At 43.3% G+C, this 18,436-nt stretch overlaps 1 protein-coding gene across 1 annotated transcript in view; it reads right to left on the reverse strand.

Annotated features, from left to right (window-relative positions):
* Positions 1–1,937: 1,937 nt before the first annotated feature.
* The window catches only part of PLLP (plasmolipin), a 39,974-nt gene continuing 23,475 nt past the window's right edge, over positions 1,938–18,436 (reverse strand). The window contains exons 3-4 of the mRNA XM_060681541.2: positions 11,505–11,627; positions 1,938–2,446 (exon numbers count right to left, since the gene is read on the reverse strand). Of these exons, the coding sequence (XP_060537524.1) occupies positions 2,327–2,446; positions 11,505–11,627 (243 nt within the window). The 3' untranslated portion in view covers positions 1,938–2,326. The remainder of the gene's footprint in view (positions 2,447–11,504; positions 11,628–18,436) is intronic.

Raw genomic sequence — 18,436 nt, forward strand, 5'->3', positions numbered from 1 at the left:
GTGAGAGCCAGAGAGCAGGATCATAATTCAGCTTTCTATGTGATTTTAAAGGTATCCTCCAGCCACCCAAAGGGTCTCGCTCCTGGCCCAGCAGTGGCTGGAAGGAAACGAATTATTTGGCACCCAGATACAAGATTCTTCAGGAAAGAATGACAAACTGCAATAAATAACTTTAATAGTTAAATCTCCTGGTATGCTTGAGGCTCATTAACTCTTTAGTTGCTGAGCCTCTAGTCTGCCTTCTGAAATTCTACCAGACTTCTGCTGTCCTTCCCTTTTATTTCTGCAGGTGGAAAAATTGAAAACGCTGTTTGTCTGGCTAGCCATGGAAGGAAAACAGATCTACTTCGGCTCTCTCATTTCATACTAAATCATTATCGCTAGTGTATCGAGTGTGTATATTTTACACACTCCTACCTTGGAAGCCTAGATCAGGGGTTTTGACCTTGTTGACTTTTAAGACCTGTGGACTTCCCACTCCCAGAATTTCCTAGCCAACGCTGGAATTCTGGGAGTTGAAGTCTACAAGTCTATCTTAGATCATGCCTGGCGCTATCTAGATCTTCAAAATCGAAAGGATAAACTTTTCCCACAGATTCTCTGGGCATCTTTTCCGAGCAAATTATGTTCTGAAGAAACCTCCTTTTTACAAATGAGAACAATGCAGAAGGTCTTTTAAAAATTTATTTAAAACAGGTGCATTTTTTTTTTAGAAATAAAACATTTGTTGGGTGTATACGCCAGAGGCATTTCTGCTACTATACTACGAAACAAAACGGAATTAATCATTAAAACATTATTTACCGGTGCTAGCTGCAAGTGGTGAGCCTACGAGTTTCAGTTTGCTTAGTTCCGGTGAGAAATGCGTGGCCATCCCTAGAGACGTGCAATCTCTGGATTGCTTTGCATATCTTTTACTCCACTCCTCTGCAAACATTATAGCAAGGGGTGGGGTGGGGGTATCCAACCTTGGCAACTTTTAAGACCTGTGGACTTTCAACTCCCAGAAGTCTGTAATGCAAGAGTTTGAAGATCTGTGGATTTCAACTCCTAGAAGCAGGGATGTCCAACCTTGGCAATGTTAAAGACTTGTAGATTTTAATTCCTAGAAACTGTAGTGCAGAGATGTCCAACTGGGGCCATTTTAGGAGTTGCGTACTTTTTCACTCCCAGAATTCCCTAGCCAGCTGGCTGGGGAATTCTGGGAGTTGAAGTCCACAAGTCTTAACATCGCCAAGGTTGGAGACCCTTGCATTACAAGTGAGAACAGCCAAGTTAGCTTAAGTTAAGACAGCTGCTTCACGTGTGTCCCTGAAGAAGCCAATGGAGGCATGCCAATAACAGGCCTGAAGAATGCCCATTTAAACGAGAGTCTGCATAATTTCCACCCAGGGCTATTCCGGCTATGCTCTGAGAAGATCCCAATCAATATTAGTAATCCCAATTGTTTAGCCAAGAGACATTAAAGGCTCTTTTGTGCCCTTCCACTCCACTAATGCTTAGCTAACACTGTCACATTCAGCTGTAATGCTCAACTAACATCATCTTTGCCAAGGGGGGGTAAAGGTTGATAACCATTATTGTCATTTTTTTTATTGTGGGCATAATGGCACGTATTAAAAATGAGATTCCTTTCCTGCTGTCAAACATGCACACATACATAACACACATATAAGACATGCCATATACATACATATGTATAAAAGGAAGCAGACATACTGCAAACTCCGGAACTTAAAATTTTAAAATTTCAAAAGAATTAAAACTTTATTTTACTAAGCTTTCGTCAGCCATCGGCTGACATCGTCAGGGTATTAAACTCTGTCAGAGTATTAAACTCAAGAGTATTAGTAAAATAAAATTTTAATTCTTTTGAAATTTTGAAATCTTAAGTTCCGGAGTTCGCAGTATGTCTGCTTCCTTTTTTACTAATATACCTGGGACTCGTATTTTTAGAACAGTTTGTAATACATATGTATATACCTGCACCCATACATATAAATACATATAAATGTTAATCACTGAAAGTAGCATTTAGGCACATCGAAAGGTTTTAGCTCTGGGGTGAGGGACAAACCAGGAATCATGAAAACCAGCATGAGGCTGCCTATCTCATCCGGGCCTTAGCCACTCTGTCGAGGATGGCCGGTTAAGAGCACGGGAGAGGGAGGTGAGTCCTGTGATCGGAACAGCCCCTACTGAAGCTGGGACAGGACATCGTTTCCAGGCCAGGCCACGTACGTGTGGAAGAGCAGGGACAGAAGCTGCAAAAGCCATCACCTTGGACCCCCCCCCCCCCGTCGATTCAAAAGGAGGCACAGTTTCTTTAAGCATGATTGGAGATGCTCGCTTGGGTGGTGGCCGCGTTGCTCCCATAACCCCTCCAGGCTCGGATGCTGAAGCAGGAACTGATCCCGTAGCCGATCATCACCAGGCAGGCAAAGAACTGGGAAAGACAAAAGAGACGTAGGGATTAAAGTAGGCAACGGGAGAGGCGGCTGTAGGTCACCCTGGATGGGAAGTCTCAAGGGAGATTCTCAGTCTTCCAGGTCATGGTTGTGCTTTTTTTCAAGAGGCAAGTGGGCTTTCTTGTGAGTAGAGCAGAACAAAACAGAAGAGGAATAAGAAATAATAATAAGAAGAAATAGAATAAAAAATAGAATAGAAATAACAGCAGAATAGAGTAGAAGGGATAAAGGTATAGTATGGTATGGTATGGCATGGCATGGCATGGCATGGCATAGCACAGCACAGCACAGCACAGCATAGCATAGTATAGTATAGTTGTCAGGTTTCGATGTCGTCTCAAATAAAATAAATTGCATTTCCAAACAGATAGTCTTTGAAGAAATCTTTCATTTTATTAAGCACGACAACCTGTCCCTGATCGTGGCGTAGCCAACTCTGACTTCCTGACCCCAAACCTTCCCTTTCCGTTCCCCAATTCTCTGCATCTCATTGGCCTTCTTCCAAATCACTCTCCCCATATCTACTACTTAAGCTCCCAGGAATGTCCCCCCTCCCATCTCATCTCCTAGGGGATATTATCTTCAGGGAAAATAAGTAGGTGAGAAGTCAAGCGTCCTCTTGCCAGCTGCCCCCTCTTCTCCTCCTTATGTCAGCACTAGAGTAAATGCAGGTTGAAGTGCTGACAATAGTGTTCTGTCCTACCCACCTCACATAGGCAGACACACGAGCAAAAGACTTCTACAGTAATTTATTTCTACAAGCCGACCTGAATCCCTTTGGCAGCTGCAAATTCTGGCAGCTACTTTCCGAATGCCTGCCAAGTTTCTTATCACCTCTAGAAACAGGAGTCAGCGTATGTGTAGTCCGTTGCTGGGGCAACCAAGAGTTCAAAGAGTAGTCAGAAGTCATTCACAAAGTCCAAGCCTTAATTCTGAAAGATATCCCATCCGAAGCTCACGATATGCAGTTTTTGTCCGTCACAGAGCCTGCAGAGCAACCCCACCCACTTTTATCCCCTGTGGGGCGTGGCTCAGTGACTCAGCAATCTCTGGCCCTTCCCTGCCTCTTCCTTTGCTGCGCACGCCTCTTCCTCCGACACTGCCTGGGATCAATCCAAGATTGATCTTCATCACTCCCTATTAGTGGGTGCCCCGACATGCTTTCCTCCTGGCCTTCAGCTGGAACCTGAGGCATTGCCAGAAAGGAGGGTCCTGGAGAGGGAGGCCTTGTCAGTTCCTCCTCATCACTTTCAGAATCATCTTCCTCTGTGAGGACAGGCTTGGGAGCCGGAGTCACAACAGTATAGTATAGTATAGTATAGTATAGTATAGTATAGTATAGTATAGTATAGTATAGTATAGTATAGTATAGTATAGTATAGTATAGTATAGTATAGTATAGTATAGTATAGTATAGTATAGTATAGTATAGTACAGTACAGTACAGTACAGTACAGTATACCGTGTTTTCCCGAAAATAAGACCCTGTCTTATATTTTTCTGAACCCTGAAATAAGTGCTTGGCCTTATTGCCATGTGCTCAAAAGCCTAATTGGGCTTATTATCAGGGGATGTCTTATTTGGGGGGAAACAGGGTAGTGTAGTGTAGTGTAGTGTAGTGTAGTGTAGTGTAGTGTAGTGTAGTGTAGTGTAGTGTAGTATAGTATAGTATAGTATAGTATAGTATAGTATAGTATAGTATAGTATAGTATAGTATACCGTGTTTTCCTGAAAATAAGACCCTGTCTTATATTTTTTGAGCCTGAAATAAGTGCTTAGCCTTATTTTCAGGGAGGTCTTATTATTTTGGGGTGCGTGGAGCAAGTCGGGGCTCCTCTTGCCATCTTACCTGATTTCCAGGTCTGTGTTTAAATATTTTCGGGAAGGGCTTATTTTCGGAGAAACAGGGTAGAAAGAATAGAATAGAATAGAATAGAATAGAATAGAATAGAATAGAATAGAATAGAATAGAATAGAGAAATGAAGAATAGAATAGAATAGAATATTGGAATGGAATGGAATGGAATGGAATGGAATGGAATAGAATAGAATAGAATAGAATAGAATAGAATAGAATAGAATAGAATAGAATAGAATAGAATAGAATAGAGAAATGAAGAATAGAATAGAACAGAGAAATTGGAATGGAATGGAATGGAATGGAATGGAATAGAATAGAATAGAATAGAATAGAATAGAATGGAATAGAATAGAATAGAATAGAATAGAGAAATGAAGAATAGAATAGAATAGAATATTGGAATGGAATGGAATGGAATGGAATGGAATAGAATAGAATAGAATAGAATAGAATAGAATAGAATAGAATAGAATAGAATAGAATAGAATAGAATAGAATAGAATAGAATAGAGAAATGAAGAATAGAATAGAATAGAGAAATGAAGAATAGAATAGAATAGAATATTGGAATGGAATGGAATGGAATGGAATGGAATAGAATAGAATAGAATAGAATAGAATAGAATAGAATAGAATAGAATAGAATAGAGAAATGAAGAATAGAATAGAATAGAGAAATGAAGAATAGAATAGAATAGAGTATTGGAATGGAATGGAATGGAATGGAATGGAATGGAATGGAATAGAATAGAATAGAATAGAATAGAATAGAATAGAATAGAATAGAATAGAATAGAATAGAATAGAATAGAATAGAGAAATGAAGAATAGAATAGAACAGAGAAATTGGAATGGAATGGAATAGAATAGAATAGAATAGAATAGAATAGAATAGAATAGAATAGAGAAATGAAGAATAGAATAGAATAGAATATTGGAATGGAATGGAATGGAATGGAATGGAATAGAATAGAATAGAATAGAATAGAATAGAATAGAATAGAGAAATGAAGAATAGAATAGAATAGAGAAATGAAGAATAGAATAGAATAGAATATTGGAATGGAATGGAATGGAATGGAATAGAATAGAATAGAATAGAATAGAATAGAATAGAATAGAATAGAGAAATGAAGAATAGAATAGAATAGAATATTGGAATGGAATGGAATGGAATGGAATAGGATAGGATAGAATGGAATGGAATAGAATAGAATAGAATAGAATAGAATAGAATAGAATAGAATAGAATAGAATAGAATAGAATAGAATAGAATAGAATAGAATAGAATAGACAAATGAAGAATAGAATAGAATATTGGAATGGAATGGAATAGGATAGGATAGGATAGGATAGGATAGGATGGGATGGGATGGGATGGGATGGGATGGGATGGGATGGGATGGGATGGGATGGGATGGGATGGGATGGGATGGAATGGAATGGAATGGAATAGAATAGAATAGAATAGAATAGAATAGAATAGAATAGAATAGAATAGAATAGAATAGAATAGAATAGAATAGAATAGAATATTGGAATGGAATGGAATGGAATGGAATAGGATAGGATAGGATAGGATAGGATAGGATAGGATAGGATAGGATAGGATAGGATGGGATGGAATGGAATGGAATGGAATGGAATGGAATGGAATAGAATAGAATAGAATAGAATAGAATAGAATAGAATAGAAGCTGGAAGGGACCTTGGAGGTCTTCTAGTCCAGCCCCCTGTTGAAGCAGGAGATCCTATACCATCTCAGACAAGTGACTGTCCAGTCTCTTGTGAAAAATGGCCATAAGTCGCTTATTTCAGTGCCATTGTAACTTTGAACAGTCACTAAGTGAGCTCTTCTTAAGTCGAGGGGCCATCTGTAATCTTATGCTTCTTCTCTATCAGGTTTGAAATTCCAGATCGCCAGGAAATGGGCTTGAGATCCAGTCCCGAAGGTGCTTTTTTTCAAGAGGCAACTGGACTCTCTTGTTTTTCTTTGAAGATGTTTCGCTTCTCATCCAAGAAGCTTCTTCAGCTCTGAGTGGATGGTAGGGAATGGAAGGATTCCCAGAAAAACTGCAGGCTACAGGAACCATTGGCACTTCAGTTTGCGATGCAGACAATCCCCAATCTTCCCCAAAAGCCTCTGCCTCTCTTCAACAAGGAAGGGACACAGGGCAGGAAAACATCCCGCAGAAAGTACAACTCAAACTTCTCAATGAAAGAACCTCCAAGCGGCCTCAACGACTCTCTAAAAAGGATGCAAATGACCAGCTGTCTGCAAGGAGCATAAATCCTTCCATTCCCCACCATCCGGTCAGAGCTGAAGAAGCTTCCTGGGTGAGAAGCGAAATGTCTTCAAAGAAAAAAACAAGAAAGTCCAGTTGCCTCTTGGAAAGAAAAACACCTTCGGGACTGGATCTCAAGTCCATTTCCAGGCAATCTGGAACTTCAAACCCGGTAGAGAAGAAGCCTAAGATTACAGATAGTCCTCGACTTACAACAGCTCATTTAGTGACCTTCAAAGTTACAACGGCACTGAAAAAAGTGACTTATGGCCATTTTTCACACTTATGACCATTGCAGCATCCCCGTGGCCACGGGATCAAAATTCAGATGCTTACGGGATACGGGATCAAAATTCACTCGCTTGGCAATTGACTCATTTTGATGGTGGTTGCTATGTCTCGGGGTTGTGTCATCCCCTTTTGCGACCTGACAAGCAAAGTCCATGGGGAAGGCAGATGCCCTCAACAACCAGGTTGCTAACTTAATCACTTCAGTGATTCACTTAAGAGCTGTGGCAAGAAAGCTCGTAAAATGGGGCAAAACTCAACTTAACCAATGTCTCGCTTAACAACAGGAACTTTGGGTTCTCAATGGTGGTCGTAAGTCGAGGACTATCTGTATTTGGCAAGGCAGAGAGTTTGATTCTTCCCACTGGCTGTACAGTAGTGGCCAAAAATATGGAAATCTTTTGTGGGGAAAAGTGTATTTTCTAAAACTAGCTAATAACACCACTTTTTTTTTTTTAGTAGTACCATAAAATTATATATCAATGGAAAGACAATTTAATCAAGAATATAGTGCAATCACTTTTATGAAGGATTTCCTATTAGAATAGCAGTTACAGTATAAAGAAGAAAAGTGAAACACGTAGAAAAAACGAGATATATAAAAATTATCACCATAGAAAAAACGAGATGTACAAAAATGATCCCCATGTCAGTTAATCCTTAGTTGGGTAACCTTTAGCACGAATGATGGAGTTACAATGTCTTCCCATGGAGTGAACCAAGTCTTTTAGTTCTGCAGCTGTTCTAATGTGAAACCAAGATTGAATGATGGCTTCTATTAACTGGGTTTTATTGCTGGGTCACTTCTGACTAACAAGTTTCTTTAGTCAGCTCCCTAGATTTTCAATTGGGTGAAGGTCTGGGCTATTCCCAGGCCATTCCAGGAATAGGATTATCTTGAAACTCCCCAAAAAAGTGGTGTTATTAGCCATCAAACCAAAGTGTATTAAAAATACACTTTTCCCAAAAGGTTTCCACAATTTTGGCCACTACTGTACGTGAGCTGCCCGGCAGCCTGTTCAGCTGAAGACAGTGAAAATATTTCAGCTAAAAGAGGAGACAATGCAAGAGTTTCTTTTAGATTTTCACATGTAAACAATCACACCATTCACTATTCAGTTCAGAATGCAAATACGGTCGTGCAGGAGCCGAGAAACTGAAGCAGCATCAATAAAAATCATTCTTGGGTTCTGATCTCTGTTATGAAAAACACATAAATCCATCCAAAAACAAAACCCCAACAATCCTGCACCAACAAAGCAAAATTTGGCAGAGGTGGGTGGGTTTGGTCACTTCCCAGGAGGCAAACGATGCTAAAAAGTCTTAAAATGTACCAGTTTCTATTTCACCCAAGACAAAGGAGCCCAGCTGTTTCAAGAGCTAGCTCTTTCCATCTGGTTCCTTCAGAGAAGTTGTGCCAATGACCCTCCGGGGTGGCCGGTGGGACTCAGGTCCCACAGATGGTGCCAACTTGAGGAAGGCTTAGTTTACATGCTGGTGACTGACCCTTGAATCCAAGGCTGTGCATCTTGGAAAGCAAAAGGAGTTCTGATGCATGATGTAGCTCCTCAGCTGCTGCTTCGCTCACGAATGAAGATTAGCTCACGGCTGGCATTACACGACTTGAGGCTTAAAAAGCCAGCCCCATTTTAAAGGAAAAGCAAGCTACGCAGTGAGTGAAACAAGACGAGGAGAACAAAAAAATATGGGAGAGAAATCATCGCATTCAGAGGTGGGTTTCAACAGGTTCTGACCAGTTCTGGAGAACCGGTAGCGGAAATTTTGAGTAATTCGGAGAACCGGTAAATACCACCTCCGCCCCCAATCTATTCTCTGCTTCCCGAGTCCCAGCTGATCGGGAGGAAATGGGGATTTTGCAGTATCCTTCCCCTGGTTTGGGGAGGGAATGGAGATTTTACGGTATCCTTCCCCTGCCGCGCCCACCAAGCCACGCCACGCCCACCAAGCCACGCCCACAGAACCGGTAGTAAAAAAAATTGAATCCCACCACCAATTCTTCACATTGCATATCATCATATGATAAATCATCATGATAGTACAGTTCTACAGGGGAATTATTGAGTCTGTCATTTCTACCTCAGTAACTGGCTGGTTTGGCACAGCAACGAAACAGGACAGGTACAGATTTCGACGGATAGATAGGACTGCAGAAAAAACAACCGCAACCAGGCTGCCTTCCATTGAGGCCGTGTACACTGCAGGAACCAGAAAGAGGGCTGAGAAAATATCTGCAGAGCCCTCACATCCTGGACATGAACTCTTTCAACTTCTACCCTCTGGACGTTGCTATGGCGAACCTATGGCACGGGTGCCACAGGCGGCACACGGAGCCATATTGGTGGGCACGTGAGTGTTGCCCTAGCTCAGCTCCAGCGCGCATGCACGCACCAGCCAATTGATTTTCAGGCCTTCCAGTCCCACCGGAAGTCGGGAAACTGACTGTTTCTGGCCTCCGGAAGGCCTCCGGGGGATGGGGAAGGCTGTTTTTGCCCTCCCCAGGCTCCTAGGAAGCCTCTGGAGCCTGGGGAGGGGGGAAAACGGGCCCACCGGGTCATCATGTGCCAAAAGTAGGGAGAAGTATGGGGGGGGTCACGTGCACATGCACGGGAGGGCAGGGCGCATTGAATTATGGATGTGGGCACACACACACACGACCCCCCCGCGACCCCCGCTTTTGGCATGCGACGGCAAAAGGGTTAGCCATCACTGCTATAGATCATTGCATGCCAAAACAACTAGACACAAAAATAGTTTTTCTTCCTCTGTGCCATCACTCTGCTTCACGTCTAATTCCCACAGCATGTTTTAGGCCTAAAAATATTTTCCCATGTTGTAGGGCTGTATTGCTATATGATCCTTCTCATCTTATTTTTCATCTTTTCTCATCTTTCCTACTAGCTTAAGAGCCTTGGTGGCGCAGTGGACTAAACTGCTGCTGTTAAAGTAGTATTTAGCTGCCAGCTGCCTGCAATTACTGCGAGTTCAATTCTCACCAGGCTCAAGGTTGACTCAGCCTTCCATCCTTTCGAGGTAGGTAAAATGAGGACCCAGATTGTGGGGGCAATAAGCTGACTTTGTATAAAATAGAACACCGCTTAGAGGGGGGCGAAAAAGCCCTACTAAGCAGGTATATACAAAAGTATGAAGGCTATTGCTTAATGCATTGTAAGCCACCCTGAGTCTCTGGAAAAGGGTGGCTTATAAATCGAACTAATAAATAAATAAATCTTCTCCTATCGGTATCCTATGATTTATCACTTGTTTATATCTTATAATTAATTATTGTAACTATGATTTATGATCTATGACGTTATCACTTTGTTGTTTGTATATACACTGAGAGCTTATGCACCAGAGACAAATTCCTTGTGTTCCAATCACTCTTGGCCAATAAAGAATTCTATTCTATTCTATTCTATTCTATTCTATTCTATTCTATTCTATTCTATTCTATTCCATTCCATTCCATTCCATTCCATTCCACTCCACTCCACTCCACTCCACTCCACTCCACTCCACTCCACTCCTCTATTATATTGTATTGTATTGTATTGTATTGTATTGTATTGTATTGTATTGTATTGTATTGTATTGTATTCCATTCCACTCCACTCCACTCCACTCCACTCTATTCCATTCCACTCCATCTACTCCTATATTGTATTGTATTGTATTGTATTGTATTGTATTGTATTGTATTGTATTGTATTGTATTGTATTGTATTGTATTGTATTGTATTGTATTGTATTGTATTGTATTGTATTGTATTCCATTCCACTCCATTCCACTCCACTCCACTCCACTCCACTCTATTCCATTCCACTCCATCTACTCCTCTATTATATTGTATTGTATTGTATTGTATTGTATTGTATTGTATTGTATTCTACTCCACTCCTGTATTGTATTGTATTGTATTGTATTGTATTGTATTGTATTGTATTGTATTGTATTGTATTGTATTGTATTGTATTGTATTGTATTCCATTCCATTCCATTCCACTCCACTCCACTCCACTCCACTCCACTCCACTCCACTCTATTCCATTCCACTCCATCTACTCCTGTATTGTATTGTATTGTATTGTATTGTATTGTATTGTATTGTATTCCATTCCACTCCACTCTATTCCATTCCACTCCATCTACTCCTCTATTATATTGTATTGTATTGTATTGTATTGTATTGTATTGTATTGTATTGTATTCTACTCCACTCCTGTATTGTATTGTATTGTATTGTATTGTATTGTATTGTATTGTTCCATTCCATTCCATTCCACTCCACTCCACTCCACTCCACTCTATTCCTGTATTGTATTGTATTGTATTGTATTGTATTGTATTGTATTGTATTGTATTGTATTGTATTGTATTGTATTGTATTGTATCCTATCCTATCCTATCCTATCCTATCCTATCCTATCCTATCCTATCCTATTCTTATTCTATTCTGCTATGATTGGGGAAAGGAGCAGAGGCTCAACCCCATTTGGAGGGGGGCAATGAAAATTCGATGGGACCAGCAGCTACCCCATGACTCAGCCTAAAGAAATAACAAGGCTTAATGGTTACCTACCGATGCTGAGGCCCTTCTGTTGTAGTCCGGGGAATGGGGCCAGGAATACGGTTCAACCGATGCAGCGCTGGTTATGAAGGCTGTTGCATACATGACAGCGGCTGAGACATTTAACACCACAAGCTGGGGAAAAGAGGAGAGAACCAGGGAATCCAGAGGTGAAAATCTCTTAAGATTCTGGACTGGGTCTTGGCAGGGGCTCAGCCCAGGTTTTAGCCCCCGTTTCTTTTTTTCTTTTTAATTATTTTATTTGCAACGTTAAAAATACAAAGTCCAAAACGAAAGGAAAAAAATATAAAAGCAGAACTAAAGAAGACATAAAATAAAAATAAAAATACAGTGCATACAAAAGAGAAAAAGAGAAAACCCCCCATACACATAAATTGTCCTCCCTAGTTGAAAACCGATAAAATATATTAAAAGAATAGTAGTTCCCCGCCCCTTGCGAAACAGGCTCACCGTTTATGTTTACAACTCTATTTACTCAACCAATTTGCTCCATCCACTTCCTTTTTGATAAACAGGCTGTATTGACAAATTGACTTCCTTTTTCATCTCCCTCCTATCTCCATCTCCCTCTAAACAATGTTATAGAGCAGGGATGGCGAACCTTTTCGGCACCGAGTGCCCAAACCGGAACATGCGTGCATGTGTATGCATGTGCATGCACTGGAGCGCCGGAAACCCACCCGGCTGGCGCACGCATGCCTGTTTTCAGGCCATTTTCCAGGCCGTTTTCCAGGCTAAAAGCGGCCCAAAAAAACAGTTTTTGGGGCGTTTTTCGGTCTCCCAACACCCGTGAAAACCAGCTGATATGCACGCCAGAAACCAGAAGAGCAGTTGGTGATGGCACGTGTGCCCACAGAGAGGGCTCTGTGTGCCACCTTTGGCACGCATGGCATAGGTTTGCCATCACGGTTATATAGCTATAGCACTTAGATTTATATGCCATTTCACAGTGCTTTCCAGCCCTCTGTAAGTGGTTTTACAGAGTCAGCCTCTTTCCCCCAACAATCTGGGTCCTCATTTGACCCACCTCGGAAGGGAAGTTGGCTGGGCCAACTTTGAGCCTGGTGAGAATTGAACTCCTGGCAGTGGGCAGAGCTAGCCTGCAATACTGCATTCTAACTACTGCAAAGGATGGATGGAAGGAAGGAAGGAATAGCACTTAGACTTATATACCGCTTTACAGTGCTTTGCAACCCTCTCTGAGCAATTTACAGAGTCAGCCTCTTGCCCCCAACAATCTGGGTCCTCATTTTACCCACCTCGGAAGGATGGAAGGCTGTGTCAACCTCTTGAGCCATTGAGAATCGAACTCTTGGCAGTGGGCAGAGTTAGCCTGCAATACTGCATTCTAACAGGAAGGAAGGAAAAGGAAGGAAGGAAGGAAGGAAGGAAGGAAGGAAGGAAGGAAGGAAGGAAGGAAGGAAGGATTATATACCGCTTCATAGTACTTTTACAGGCCTCTCTAAGCTGTTTACAGAGTCAGCCTCTTGCCCCCAACAATCTGGGTCCTCATTTTACCCACCTCAGAAGGATGGTAGGCTGAGTCAACCTCGAACTAGTCAGGATCGATCTGCTGGATGAGGGCAGAGTTAGCCTGCAATACTGCATTCTAACCACTGTGCCACCATATATATCCTTTAAGGCTGTGATAGTGAACCTATGGCATGCATGCCAGAGGTGGCACACAGAGCCCTCTCTGTGGGCACACGTGCCATTGACAGCTGCTCTTCCGGGTTCCATCACATCCATGCGCCCTGGCCAGCTGCTCTCTTCTGGGTTCCAGCGCACGCATGTGTGCTGCAACCCGGAACAGAGCAGCTGGCCGGGGCGCATGCACGCGACAGAACTCGTAAGAGCAGCTGGCCGCCGTACACATGTGCAGCAGCCAGCTGCTCTCTTCCGGGTTCTGGCGCTCTGGTGCATGCATGCTCCAGTTTTGGCACTCGGTGCCAAAAAGGTTAGCCGTCACTGCTTTAAGGCATATACATCCTTAAAGATTATCATCCTGCTTTTGAAAAAAGACAAAAACTTTGATCACACAGATACTTGCTAATGGATGCCCATCCTGGTTGGTTGCTTTAACCTATAGGACTTCTTCCTTCTCAAAGAAAGAGGAAACAGGTATTATAAAAGGTAGATTGACTTTCAGATTAGTCAAGGCACTTCTAGGTCACTTCCACCACACATGGAGAAGATTTAAACAATAATATGGGACTTTTAAGAGACTGGGTTGCAGAAAACTGGAATGCTCATCCCGACGAAGAGAAGAATTGAGTCAACAGATAAATAAATAAAACAAGTCATATTTTAGTGTTGACTGACAAGGAAACCAAATGCAGAAGGTGAACGATGGAATGAGATGCAGCTATTCAACTCATTTTCCAAGGCATGAGACCTGGAGCCACTGAATATGACATTGACTAGAGGTGGGATTCCCTTCCCTTCCCTACCGGTTCGCAAACGTGAACGCTCTGCGCATGCGCATGGCCTTCTGTGCATGAGCAGTAGTCACGCATTACATCCGGGCGGGTGGGCAGAGCCTCCCGCAGTTGCTGCTACTGGTTCGCGCGATCCGGACAGAACTGGCTGAATCCCACCACTGACATTGACACGTGAAAGGGCTGTGCAATGCACATTAAGAGAGGAAAGACAACCCCTGGCTACAACTCACTAAAACAGTTTCATCTTTTTCTGGGATCACCCAGAAAAGTTTTGGGGGAAATTTCTGCAGCCAGAAAACCTGTAAGAAGATGCAGCTGCTTTAATGAGTTGCAAGCAAGTGCTTCATTGGCGTTCCTGAAAATGCCATTTCTAGTTTTTGTGACAGCGCGCACAGCCCTGAATGCTCCAGTGTGGTGCTTTCTTTTACAGTGGGCTTGGTTTCCCATTATTTAAACATGACTGATGCAGTCATTCCTGGGAGCTGAGCCACCATTCAAAGGAACAGCGTAGAAATCAAAATAAGAGCATTAGGGGTTGGACTAGAAGACCTCCAAGTCCCTTCCAACTCTGTTATTCTGCCTTCTGTAAGCGACCCATGCAGAGATGATTTGGTCACATTTTTTTAGAACTGCCACACGGTGTTGGCGTGGGATGTTTTCTGGCTGAAACGAGCCTACTTCGGTGACTTGCCAGTCAGCACTGCCCTTTCACTTTAGGGAAGGATAACAAGAGCAGCACTGTTACTCTCCTTCAACCCAGGGCAAGGCCACCAGAAATGGAGAGGCGGTTGTTGGTCACTCTAGGACAGATGAGACAGGACTCTTAACTGTTGGGAGAAAGGACTCGTAAGTTGGAGCTGCGAGTGGAGATGTAACCAGTGATGGGATTCAAATAATTTAACAACCGGTTCTCTGCCCTACTGACCGGCTGGGTGGGTGTGGCCATGGTGGGCGTGGCCAGGGGGTGTGACAGGCAGCATTGGCCTCCTGCACCCCCCTGGGAGCCAAAACGGGCCTGGAGCCACATGTGGCTCTTTCACCCCTCTGTTGCGGCTCCCTGTCACTCAAAATATCCGTCACAACCGCCAATGTGTGTCCCTGCTGGCACACAATTTATTGAGCTTTTCAACCCCCGGTAGGCCAACCATGGATAAATCCAAGAAAAGAAAAGAAGTTTCAGAAGAAAACAGAATGTATAATTCAACTACATATGCTAGTTTTGTGGCCGCTCAAGAAATAGTCAGGCACCTGAAGGGTTTTGGGGCTCCCAGTGTTTTCTTTTCTGCGGGAAACTGCGGGTCCAAATGGCTCTTTGAGTGTTTAAGGTTACAGATCCCTTTTCTAGACCTACAAGGTCCCTTCCAACTTTGTAAAACTGTTAAATCTGTTAAATTATGATAAAAATGGATTTTCTTGGTCTTATGACTTAAAGCAGAAGAAAGAGGGGCAAAAGTGAAGGTATGATTCATTTAGGAAATGATCATGCCGGTGGTGGGTTGCCTCCGGTTCGGACCGGTTCTCAAGAACTGGTAGTGAAACTGGCAGGAGGCCCCGCCCATTGCCCCGGATGTCATCATCAGCGATCTGTGCATGCGCGTGATCCCATTGCGAACCGGTAGTAAAGGTAAGTAGAACCCACCCCTGGATCATGTCATAAACGTATTTCACCTAGCTCAGTATTGGCTCTTATTTACTCAACCTGTTTAAACAAGTTACTTAAGTAGTAGCTTCACTTGCACCGAATACGAAGCTCTTATTATTGTGGCTTAAGGGCACTGGGCAAAGCCCATTGAGTGAGGTCACGGCTCACAATAAGTTGCGAGTGCAGAAAATGAATCAGTGCAGGAACTGAGTTCCACGCCTGGTGCACAATGGCCTTTGAGCCACAGCATCTCACAGGCTTCAGAGTGAGTCACCCGAGCTGGAGATATCAAGGGATCGGTCTGGACCTCTCCAGATGCCAAGGGTTTGCCATTCCTCAAAGCTGAAGGAGCGTTTCTCTTTTTCAAGAGAAAAAGATCTTTTGAGAAGGGATGAGACGTGTGCAATTATTGTGGCTGCTCTCGCAAGACGCCCTGTGATGACACATAATTTAAGAGAAAGCAAAGAAATGGACTTGTTCCTCACCGTTCTCTTGAACCTTCTTTTACCCTTGTAGGTAGTCCTTGAGATACAAGCACAAATGGGACCAGAATCTTGGTCGTTATGCAAAACGGTCATTAAGTGAGATGCTCACGAGTGCTTTGCTCAACAACCGTAATCCCAGTATTCACAGTTGTGGTCATTAAAAGATCTCTTGGGTTGTTAAGTGGACAGAGAGAAAGAGCTGCCAGATGAGTTCAGCTCCCATCTATGCACGAAAGAGAACCGTCTCGGTGGTCTGCAGGAACGGACCTTGGATTTCGGGATCAGAGTTCTGTTTCTGCAGCCCGCCAGAGAAGTTCAGCTCCCCTCAGTGGGAGCTCTTCTAGCCAGTTCCCAGAGATGAGGGAGTCTTCTAGGCAGGTAGCAGCAACAACTTCCAACCTTTCCTGCTGGGTTCCCCAGTGACTTTCTGGGGAAGCCAGCAGAGAAGTTTGCACTTGGCAACCAATTGTTAGTTTAAACAGATTGCTAAGCACCCACATCATGATCATCTGACTGCAGAAGGGGGTTGTTGTGGTCTACCAGCAGCCTGCAGAGCTGGCAGCGGAGTCAGATAGTGAGGAGGCTGAGGAAGAACATGGGCCAATCCTGGAGGCTGAGGAAGGCCCGGATGAGGGCTCTGTGTCGGAGGCAGAGATGGGGCCAGGGCCATCAGGGAGCGATGCACGGACTCCGGAGCCTCCAGAGGCTGACAGCAGAGAGGCAGAGGAACAGGAGGAGCCTGTTCCTAGTGCATGCATGAGAAGAGCTGCCAGAAGGCAAGAGCAGCTAAAGCAAAAAGGACGACTCAGGAGTAAAGCCAGGAGAAGATTGGCCCCTCCCATAAGGCTTAAAAGACCAGCAACGGCTCTTGGGCTCTTTGTCAGAAAAACAATGTTGATAGATTTGTTTCTTGTCTTGCTGCATTTATTTCTTGTCGGCGTCTTCTGCTTCTGAACTTGTGCCAAGAGAAGCCTTTGGCAGGTTGCCAAAGTAGACCAAGGTTGGTGATAAGGCTGAAGAATTTGTGCTATGAAGAATTTGTTTGGAATTAGTTTGGACTATGCTGAGAATGAGTTAATTCTTAGCTGTTCTAATAAAATCTGTTTGTTTAGAACTGATTGCGTCTGATAAGATCTACAACAGGGGTGCAACATTTTATAACAGCCAGAAGTGCTGAGGCTTTCTGAGGCCGCTGTAACTTTGAATGGTTGTTAAACCACCATCATAAGTTAAGGACTATCTGTATATGACACTCTCAGATAGGGATGTGAAATATTCCTCTTCCTTACTACCCACCTTATTTTTTTTCCCTTTGGGGGGATCAGGCAAAAAAACCTACTGTATAGTTTTCAGGTTTACTGCTAACTATCGTGATATGTAAAGTTTCAGGTGGGAGCAGAGATCCCCAGACAAAAGATCGCTTTCATGCAAACTTAAAATAACTATCTGCCTCGGGAACCTGAAAACAGACTTGAGCCTTCGGGTCAGCATTTCACCTCTCATGGATTAACCTACCAGAAGTATCTCAGAATCAATACACACATCAATAAGAGTCGTGGTGGGACAGTGGTTAAAATGCAGTACTGCAGGGCTAACTCACTGATCACTCCAGCAGTTCAAGTCTCACTGGCTGAAGGTTGACTCAGCCTTCCATCCTTCCGAGGTGGGTAAAATGAGGACCCAGATTGTTGGGGGGCATAGGCTGACTCTGTAAACTGCTTAGAGAGGGCTGGAAAGCACTGGGAAGTGGTATACTGTATAAGTCTAAGTGCTATTGCTTCCTTCCTTCCTTCCGTCCTTCCTTCCTTCCTTCCTGTTAGAATGCATTATTGCAGGCTGACTCTGCCCACTGCCAGGAGTTTGATTCTCACTGGCTCAAAGTTGACTCAGTCTTCCATCCTTCCGAGGTGGGTAAAATGAGGACCCAGATTGTTGGAGGCAAAAGGCTGACTCTGTAAACTGCTTAGAGAGGGCTGTAAAGCACTGGGAAGCGGTATATAAGACTAAGTGCCATTGCCCTTCCATCTGTCCATCCATGATGCACAGTGGTTAGAATGCAGCATTGCATTCCCACTTTCAGGAGTTTGATCCTGACCAGCTCAAGGTTGACTCAGCCTTCCATCCTTCTAGGTGGGTAAAATGAGGACCCAGATTGTTGGGGGCAAATAGGCTGACTCTGTAACCGCTTAGAGAAGGCTGTAAAGCACTGGGAAGTGGTATATAAGTCTAAGTGCTATTGCTATTGCTATCAAGCTTGTCTTCCTCTCCCACTCAGGCTCCTGTGCACCCAATACCTACAGATGAACTGCTCCATGCCTGGAGGCAGCAGTTAGAAGCCACCAATAGACCTGTCTT

The sequence above is a fragment of the Pantherophis guttatus genome, chromosome 11, assembly GCF_059756535.1.
Source record: "Pantherophis guttatus breed Tessera chromosome 11, ASM5975653v1, whole genome shotgun sequence".
In the NCBI taxonomy this organism is placed as follows: domain Eukaryota; kingdom Metazoa; phylum Chordata; class Lepidosauria; order Squamata; family Colubridae; genus Pantherophis; species Pantherophis guttatus.